Source organism: Haliotis cracherodii, unplaced genomic scaffold, assembly GCF_022045235.1.
Source record: "Haliotis cracherodii isolate W230 unplaced genomic scaffold, xgHalCrac1.p SCAF_17, whole genome shotgun sequence".
In the NCBI taxonomy this organism is placed as follows: Eukaryota; Metazoa; Mollusca; class Gastropoda; order Lepetellida; family Haliotidae; genus Haliotis; species Haliotis cracherodii.
In genome coordinates, this window is record NW_027266272.1 from 3757643 (window position 1) to 3768121 (window position 10479).

Genomic DNA, 10479 nt, shown 5'->3' on the forward strand with positions numbered 1-10479 from the left:
AGTTCATCTAATGCATTTACATACACTGAATGTAAGACGTTAGTTGAGGGGAGACGGCAACATATGACGAAGACATCAAAATAACCCTCAACATTAATAGTAGCAACTACACAAAAATGAGAGTTAGAAAGAACGATATTTTGTTGTTTCTTGGTTTGTTGTTTAACGCCGCACTCAGCAGTATTCCAGTTATATGACGGCGGTCTGTAAATAATCGATTCTGGACCAGACAATCCAGTGATTGCCATCCACGCAATTGGGATACGATGACATGCATCAACCAAGTCAGCGAACCTGACCACCCGATCCCGTTAGTCGCCTCTTACGACAAGCATAGTCTCCTTTTACGGCAAGCATGGTTTGCTGAAGACCTATTCTACCCCGGATCTTCACGGATGGCAATATGCTTACCCTTATATTCGTGGAATCGAATTCCAGATTTGCGCTTTCTGTGTTTCTAGCTTCGCCAACACTAACACGTCGTCGTGGGTTTCACTAAAGTACCAAATTACCTTTCTCACTTCAGGCTTTCCACACACATCAAGCTGACACCCCACACAAATGAAATAATGACTAGAAGCCTCAAACCAAACGCATTCGATTATTCACCGTGAATATCTTTGGTTCCATATACATTTATGTTCATATCATACAATGCACTAATAGAACATTAATCATACCATGCGTGTTCTATCAACGTGCGTAACGGTATACTGATAGACCAGAAATAATCAAACATTCCTTCGCTTTAGGTCCACGATGATTTTCCTGAAGAGTTTTTTTATTTACAGTACAGATTAGGCTATGTCCTGAGTTAGGTTATGCAGTGCATTCGGTGCAGTTGAATATATACTACTCACCATTTGAAAGGGATAATGAGATATCAGACTAATTAAATATAGACTAGATATATTATGAGGATCGTTTTTTGTGTTTCATGGAAAGATATCCCTATCAAAAGTGGAATAGTATACAAGGGGGACGGGGGTAAAAAACTAACCAAGACGCTGGTTTAATAGGAAAAGTACATACGCCTCGCTGTGTGTGGGGTGGGTGGGGTGGGTGGAGTGTATGTAAGGGCCGGGGGGGTGGGGTGGGTGGATGAGGGTGTGTGTGGATAAGTGTATATTCAATGATAAATATAAAACATCGGGATCCAGTGGTCACATTATTTAAGGCATTTCTAATATTCAAAGAAGCTAAAATGTTTAGAGTGAGTGAGTATGGTTTTACGCCGCTTTTAGCAATATTCCAGCAATATTACGGCGGGGGACACCAGAAAGGGGCTTTACACATTGTACCCATGTCGGGAATCATGGGAACCCGGGTCTTCGGCGTGAAGAGCGAACGCTTTAACCACTAGGCTACCCGTCCGCCCCTTAAAATGCTTAAACATTTTTTTAACCGTATTTAAAAGTTATATTCAAGAACTCTATGTTTCAAGTATTAAAGCACTGTGTGAGTCGCCCTTGTACGTGATATATGTTAGTGGGGCCTTGCCTTGCAATGAACTACTCAAACAATGTACTAGTTCACTTTGTTATGGCCCATAATTGAAAGTAAGTCAGCCTTAGAACCTTTTGACCAGCCATCGTAATGTTGGACGGGGGTACGGACGGCCCAGTCGTCTAAGGCGCCGCGATTTGAGTTGCGTCCCTTGATTGTGGGTTCGAATCCCGGTTCGCCCCGATTATGTTTCTATGTTTGTCAGCACCTTACCCGTGCTCGTGGGTTTCACCGAAGTGGTAAACGTCTGAGACCTGGATCACTTCGGGCTTTCCTCCCACATTAAGCTGACACGTCGTGGTTTAACTGGAATACTGTTAAAAGCGGCGTAAAACCCAACTCACTCACTCACTCGTAATGTTGGACACACTCCATCATGTTTATGAATCACCTAAATATTATTTGAGCGCGTTCATGGCCCTGTTAGGAGCAAGTATAGATAGGTCTGATAAATAGAGTACTATGTTCGTATGGAGCCCCCAGTGAGGAGAAGGGTTTACAAGAGAGTCTGACAGTACGTGACGTCACAGGAGCACCACCCTCCACCCTCACGATGAGAAACATTTGTTTGTTACGTCCGGTGGGTATTTTTGTGATTTGAATATTGGCGTTTCAATTTGGATACGTGAATATCAGAACTACGGTGTTTCACCATATTGTGAATAATCATGGAAGTCACACAAGAGGAAAGTCAGAAAACGCGGTAAGGAAACTCCTAAAGCCAAGACACCTGAAGACTTGGAAGAATGGTTCCCTCTGTCAATCCAGAGCCTACAGCCGAAGCTGCTACCCAATCCGCTTCAGCTGTTTATCAACGGTTTCCTGCGATTCCCCCATTTAATGGTGAAAGGTATGGCAAGGACCGCCATATGATGTTTGGAGGTATCGTGTGTCTACTCAATCTCATTAAAAGCAGATCTAAGTTCTCGCTGCCGCAAAACAAATCTGATTTTAATGTTGGTTGGTTGGTTTGTTGTTTAACGCCGCACTCAGCAATATTCCAACTATACGACTGCGGTCTGTAAATATTCAAGTCTGGACCAGACAATACAGTGATTAATATCATGAGCATCGATCCATGCAATTGGGATCGATGACATGCATCAACCAAGTGAGCGAGCCTGACCACCCGATCCCGTTAGTCGCCTTTAACGACAAGCATAGTCACCTTTTACTGTAAGCATGGGTTGCTGAAGACCTATTCTACCCCGGAATCTTCACAGGTCTCTGATTTTAATGAGATTGGTGTCTACTGGAATCCAAGAGCTACCCATGGATGTCAAGGCTCGGGCTATCAGGGATTCACTGAAGGGAGATGCCGCCAAGATAGCTGTGAACATGAGGCCTGGAAGTGATACATCCGCACTCCTGAGGAAATTGAAGATTATATTTGATCAGCTTTGCCCAGTCAAGTAAACCCACCACAGCCACTGCAAGGTGTGCCAGGGAGCAGCAACTCTGGCTGTGACGAGTCCACATTAACTACCCGGGAATCCGACACCCTATTACCCGACCCATCACGGGTGCCAACTGCAGGTCTCAAGAGCTGGGAACAAAATGTGTGATTGGGAATTGTTTTGCCGCAGCCCTGGCCAAAACTATTTAGATATATGTATCAAGCCATGAGAAGTTGTCTGAAGCGTTATCTTTACTCAAACATATACAAATCAAAAGGAATGTGTGTATCGTCAGAAAGAAATGCGAACATTAGCGACATGTAGTTTAACCACTACAAAATATCACATGACCGACCACGGGTCGGATAGTCCTGTGGGTACCCGGCTCCTTCTCAGGACCCTAACGACCCGAGTACCCGAGTTACCCGTCCTAGCCCTACAGCAGCAACCTCCTGCGTAGACGGAGGAAATGGATGGCCAAGCATACAACAGAGGCAGCTGGAATCAAACAGGCAATTACAGCAGTAGAGGTCTTACAAGATCGTGGTAGGGGAATAGACCAAGACAACAAGCACGTCCATGGACATTATAACTGGACAAGCCACCCAGGTCGTGGTCAATCGCAAGCAATGTATGATTCCCAGTGGAATACTCAATAAAATTATTTATGGCACTTCAGCCTTGAGAATGAACCAAGTAAATTCATGCCAGAGTGACAATACACCAAGACATACGGGATAGACTTACACAAGCCTACGATCTTGCTTCTAAAGCTGTGAATAAATCTGAAGCAAGACAGAAAGAGACTTATGACGTCAAAGCTAGAGCAGGATGGGGATGGGAGATCAGGTTCTGGTGAAAATAGTAGCATTTGACGGCAAGCACAAGATCGCTGATGAATGGGAAGAGGACGTCTATGTCGTTCTTATACAACCAAACCCAGCTATCCCAGGAAGGAAAATGGAGAAGGGAAGATAAGGACACTCCATAGGAATCTGTTACTTCCTATTGGTTCTTTACAAGTCCAAGACACATCTATACCAGTTTTAAGATCAAAGCCAATTTGTCAAGTCCTCATTCTGGAGCATCTGACGAATAGCCCACCAAGGAGAGGTCAGATGATGATGATGATGATGATGATGATGATGATGATGATGATGACACAATTGTACCTTTGACCCATCCAGACCTTTCAGTTTCAGTTGGTACACCAGCTGAAGGCGAGGTTGAAGTGGATATAGGACCTGAGTCTGGACCAGACAATCCAGTGATTGATATCATGAGCATCGATCCACGCAATTGGGAACGATGACATGCATCAACCAAGTCAGCGAGCCTGACCACCCGATCCCGTTAGACTCCTTTTACGACAAGCATAGTCACCTTTTACGGCAAGCATGGGTTGCTGAAGACCTATTCTACCCCGGAATGTAGGCTAATGTGCAATACTGTATATGTGGAAGGGTTGGCCGCTATTCAGGTCGAAGCTAGGTCACGCTCCCCTGACACCTCCATGGTATGCCTTTGTTAACGTCTAATTCATCTTCATATGCCAAGATGTAAATGTCTTATTGTGGGGGTGCGGTCGGGTAGCCTATCGGTTAAAGCGTTCGCTCGTCACGCCGAAGACCCGGGTTCGATTCCCGATATGGGTACAATGTGTGAAGCCCATTTCTGGTGTCCCCCGCCTTGATATTGCTGGAATATTGCTACAAGCGGCGTTAAACCATATTTATTCACTCACTCATATTATGTGTGTGTGTGTGTGTGCGTGCGAATCAATCAAAAATGATTGGTCGTCTATCAGTAATGTTCAGCTTGTAGGTAATATATAGCTGTTTGTTTATGAGTTAACGTGATTAACTTATTATGCAATTATAATGCTCATAGATCATATATGCATATGCAGTGACTTGACAATGAGATTTTAATTGTCCTTCATGTATGTATATATATATATATATATATATATATATGTGTGTGTGTGTGTGTGTGTGTGTGTGTGTGTGTTGGGGTGGGGTGGGATGGGGTGGGGTGGGGGGGGGGGGAGGTAGAAGGATGTGTGTTTAGGTGTTCTTATTACATATTGTGTCATGTCATGGCGACACTATCGACGAGAGCCAAGCAGTTTAAAAACAAGTACCATCGTTCACGTATTTTGATATCACGTGGCAAGTGGATCGAAACCCCGACCTTCCGCTCTCCGGGCAGACGCCCCATTTACTCCAGACCACGAAGACGGCGCTGGTTATGTTAGAGGCAACCGTGACTCAATAATCTACATGTGGGCCGAGAACGGCACCGTCTGAATTAGTGGGGTTTCATTGTATACAGTGCTGCCTGCTTTTCGGTCCCACGCGGCAATTAAGTCGTTTTAATGTTTTACTAATATCATTAATTCGTTCGATAATACCAGTAGAGCCGTGAAGATCCAGGGTAGAATAGGTCTGGCTTCAGCAACCAATGCTTGCGATAAGTGGCGACCAACGGGATCGGGTGGTCAGGCTCGCTGACTTTGTTAATGCATGTCATCGTAGATAGATGCTTATGATGTCAATCACTCGATTGTCTGGTCCAGATTCGATTATTTACAGACCGCCGCCATATAGCTGGAATATTGCTGAGTGCGGCGTTTGACAACAAACAAACATGATACCAGTTACTGTTTAATATCATGAAATTAATCCATAATATCTTTTAACAAGGTATATTAAAGTAGTTATTGGTGTCATAAATATAAATTATGATATCATGGATTGGATTACCATAAAATTCATCGAACATTACTGATGTCAATGTGTAATTTATTTCATGAACTCATTAATGCAGTCAGGATATTTATTCATATACATTATGTACATACATTCATGTTACAATATTTACAAATGTCATAAATAGATTTCAATTTATTATTTAATAATACCTATCTCATGAAAAGAATCAATGAAGCTGCTTTGTACAAAGAGAAATGAATTTCACTGAAGCAAATATTATTTGTCCCGCATGCATGAAGCAGGCATGCCTCATATATACAAACTAATAATAAGCCCACGGCGATATTTGATAATATATTGGCTAGTGAACAATCCCAATTAGCACCCCTTCCGATTGACCAGTGTACACAAGACTTAATTATTTATTCGTGCATAATACGCAATCGTGTGTTATATGCACCATTAAGTATGGGCATTTAAATTCTGGAAAATATATCTGTCGTGTATAATACTTTATATATATTTTCTTTCGTATCATATTAGGCTGTCAGCATAAACCACAATATTAACGATCTTTCAACTGTTTTTTATAACAAAACTCTATTCTAATAAGAGCCCCCTTTTTCTAATTTTGAGAGCGCCCGCGGCGCTTATTACGTCGAATACGGTATTATTGTTTCCGCGAAGATGCATAAATATATGGCGCTAAACCATGCCATATTTTTTTCAAATGACCCTGTGCACCGTAGGTTTAAATTTCACATTTATATTTCACATTTCATTAGACTTTTCTAAAATGTGGCTTAATTTATTGTTATTAATACAATAAAGGAAAACACTTCGTTTCCAAGATCAGGAATGAAATTTTAAATGACGTCTTCTGTATTAATAATCAATATCATAATTAACTGAAAATATATTTGTATTGTGAATGCTATTCCACAGTAAATTTGCCCAAAGTTACCTTCCATCCTTCTGTATTAAAATAAGACGTGTCAGTGTGTTAATATGTTATGTTCACAACAGTGTGATTTCTTCATCTTACTATAGTATTAGAATGGATGTTTATCAACAATGAGAAACAAACACACACGCGCAAGTGTGAGCGTGTCGCCTTGCATTCATAAACTCACATGCAATACTGCTGTAATTAGAGAGTGTTCGGAGTTTCCAAAACTCAGAGCACCGCTGTTATCCATCATGTATCATCTCAGCGAATGCTACGACTGAAAATGGAGTTTTAATCAAGGGAAGTAACTGTTATGCATCGTCGTTTTGAGATCTTTGTTGATGTGTGGATTTCTGACTCTTTTCTTCGATGGCTGATAAAATAAGCGGGGTATGATAAGCTATTTTAGTTTGCACCTCACATCTCTAATAAATAGCTATATTTGTGTTCATGTCGTGGTATTTATTATCGTTAATTCGATAAATGTAGCCTATACATCGAAGAAACATGCAAGCTTCTTGGAATTTGAAATCCGACTCTTACATTTAGTCTCAAATAAAAACCTATTTCCTTATCACATGTCCAGCTGAGAGGTTAAGACCACTTGTAATGGCACGATATCTCTGTTCAACGGAGAACCTAGGCGTAATGTCAAAACGGCTTTAATCCAAATCTAAAGGGGGGGGGGGGGGGGGGGGGGGGGGGCACAAACAGAGAATCTATATTTGGATATGTTGTGAGAGTTCCCTCATTTTGAATGCCTGTTGCACGCTCTCAACGCACATGTCGCTGTTTTATTCACAAGAAAACACAGAAACTGGAAGAGCCCGTTGCTTTCTCCATGTTGTACTAGTTGTATTACATATTCGTGTCGTTTGGAAATTAGCTGTTGTTCTTTTAATGTATTACTGGCAATTAATAGTTCTGCTGATTTGATGTTAAATGAAATTGATTTTTGAAAAATATTTAGCTTTTGATAAATTTTAGCTCCAAGGGAATTGTGTAAAAATGATATTTGCATTAAAACTAAACTCAGATTCTGTCTTGTTCACTGTAGCAAATTTGAGATTTGCCACAAAAGTTGTTTGTATTTTTATACTTTGTTTGACAGTTACCAGCACCCTGATCAACGAACAAATTCAGTTAACTCCATTTCTTCGCTATCATGGTGTCCAGGTTATTGATTCATGCCATGTGAAGATGTGACGAATATGATCGAATGACTTGGTTGAGGCATGTCATTGTATCCCAATAGTGTAGACCGACATCATATTGCTGGAGTATTGTTAGTGTGATGTTAAACAACAAACAAACAAAACAAGTGATACATAACATGTATATAGATTTAACCCAACTCCATATTCATGACAGTGCCAGTTTGGAATTCTGTTAGTAAGCAGCAAGACTGTTATTAATTCTAGAATTAATGGTAATACTTCCTGACCTTAATCTTCAAAGGGGGCATGGGTGGCCCAGTCGCCTGAGGCGCTGGAATTCGCTGAGCAGAGTTGCGTCCCTTGGGCATGCCAGAAACCTATGATTGTGGGTTGAATCCCGGTTCGCCCCAATTATGTTTCTAGGTTTGTCAGCACCATACCCGTGGTCATGGGTTTCACCCAAGTGGTAAATGTCTGAGACCTGCATCACTTCGGGCTTTCCTCCCACATTAAGCTGACATGCCGTGATATAACTGGAATAATGTTAAGAGCGGCGTTAAACTCACTCACTCACTGAATCTTCAAAACATAACTTTCTGCTTCTAAGTTTTTTTCAAACCATGACACATCGTTAGCTTTAGAAATAAGTCCAAAAGCTTTAGAAATAAGTCCAAAGGCAAACTTTTTAATACCATCCTGAGTTATCTAGTGTAGTAGATCTCAATTCTATCATGAAAAATTCCATTCTATCATGTAAAGGTCTTAAAATGGACATATTTTGTGTACCATATTTTGTATGAACTGTGTAATATACAGTGAATGAAAATATGGTTCATCTCTCAATTAAATTGCAACAGGGTGGTGAACGGATGTTTCACAAGGGAGGTGATGGCAAGCCCAGAGGATTTGGGTTTGGAGGATTTGCCCTAGGAAAGAAGGAAGATGGGGGACAGCCCAAGGCTCTCTCCGGGTTTGCCGGAGTGCCAGGAATGGCCGGGAACTCCAGCACCTACATGCCCGGCCGAACACTGGGCTACCACATGAACCTGGGGAAGAAGAGGGTCAAGAGTGAAGAAGAGTAAGTGACCTTGACATTATCATTATCGGAAATACTCCGAAACATTGTGTTGAGATTCTTTAGAGCTATTATTTTGGGTATTCCTTAACTGAATCACAGGTAGGTCACAGGAGCAAGAGGCACGGTCAACCCAGTAGTCTCAGGTGCCTCTCCTATCAGCTTGTGTTGTGTCCTCCCCAGGGAGTTGAAAAATCAGTTTTAATGCACAGCAATATTTTTAAGTATTTTTAGAAAATTTCTTATAAAAAATATTTTCTTGATATATTTTTTTCAATAGGGGCCCAGTTGGACTAAAGCGCAACAATTCACTGTGCGGAGTTGTGTCCCTTGGGCACACAAGAAACCCCTGATTATGTGTTTAGGTTCGTCAGCACCATACACATGCTCAGGGGATTCACAAAAGTGGTAAACACCTGTGACGTTCATCACTTTGGACTTTCCTCCCACATTAAACTGACATGGCGTGATATAACTGGAATACTGTTCAAAGCGGGTTCAACCCAACTCACTCACAGGAGCAAATGTTGTGTTAATCTGATTGCTATTTCTGCCTTATTTTACAAGCCTGTTACATAAGATACCGTTAATCTCTGTTTATAAAAAATGATTGTGTCACAGTAAATACAACTGAAATATAGATTAAGTCAATCATTCGATGCTATTGAACATTGTGTGCTCAGTTCTCACTACCAAAAAATATCTCCCAAAATATTCATGATCCCCACTGTTTTTTGTTCAGTATAGTGTTTGACTGCTGTTTATTGATAAGACAGCAATTTCTCCTGATACTAGAACTGAAGAATGGACGCTATGCATTATATTCAAGTACATGCACAAGACAATATGTCAAGGTACAAAACCCAATCTCAAATAGCTGTGCTGACTTACTTCCCTTGGACACGCCAGAAACCTATGATTGTGGGTTCGAATCGCGGGCTGGTTCGCCCTGATTATGTTTCTAGGTTTGTCATCACCATACCCGTGCTTGTGGGTTTCACCGAAGTGGTAAACGTCTAAGACCGGCATCACTTCGGGCTTTCCTCCAACATCAAGCTGACACGCCGTGATATAACTGGAATACTGTTAAAAGCGGCGTTAAACCCAACTCGCTCACTCCCGAGAAAAACCTGGATAAAAGCCTAGTTTCTACCCTTGCCACATCAAGGCCACTTATCTTGGCTCGACCATGGTGCCACCTCACATAGATCATGAAAACACGTGATGAAAACGTGATATCCAATCAGATCACTGTTCTTATCTTGTATAGCTTCACAAAGATGGTGGACCCGTGGAGATCGGGCATAGAATAGGTCTTCTGCAACCCATGCTTGCCATAAAAGGCGACTATGCTAATCGATAGAGGCGAATAACAGGATTGGGTGGTCAGACTCGCTGACTTGGTTGATGTATGTCATCGTATCCCAATTGCGTGGATCGATTCTTATGATGTCAATCACAGGATTATTTACAGACTGCTGGAATATTGCTGCAGCGTTAAACAACAGGAAAACAAACAAAACAAAGATGGTGACTACCATAGGTGACGACCTAGTAAATCAGACAACAAAAAAACTCGCAAATTCATCCCTGACGCAAAAACATAGGCAATCGTTTGGGCAAAGATGAAAACGATATTCATGTCAACAAAGACAGGCAGCAGTAAATCACTTTCATCTGC

The 10479-nt window shown here is 41.5% G+C and overlaps 1 protein-coding gene across 1 annotated transcript in view; it reads left to right on the forward strand.

Annotated features, from left to right (window-relative positions):
- The first annotated feature begins 6870 nt into the window (after positions 1-6870).
- Positions 6871-10479, forward strand: part of LOC139464841 (ATP-dependent RNA helicase DDX42-like) — a 39312-nt gene continuing 35703 nt past the window's right edge. The window contains exons 1-2 of the mRNA XM_071246372.1: positions 6871-6956; positions 8581-8801. Coding sequence (XP_071102473.1) covers positions 6936-6956; positions 8581-8801 — 242 coding nt within the window. The 5' untranslated portion in view covers positions 6871-6935. The remainder of the gene's footprint in view (positions 6957-8580; positions 8802-10479) is intronic.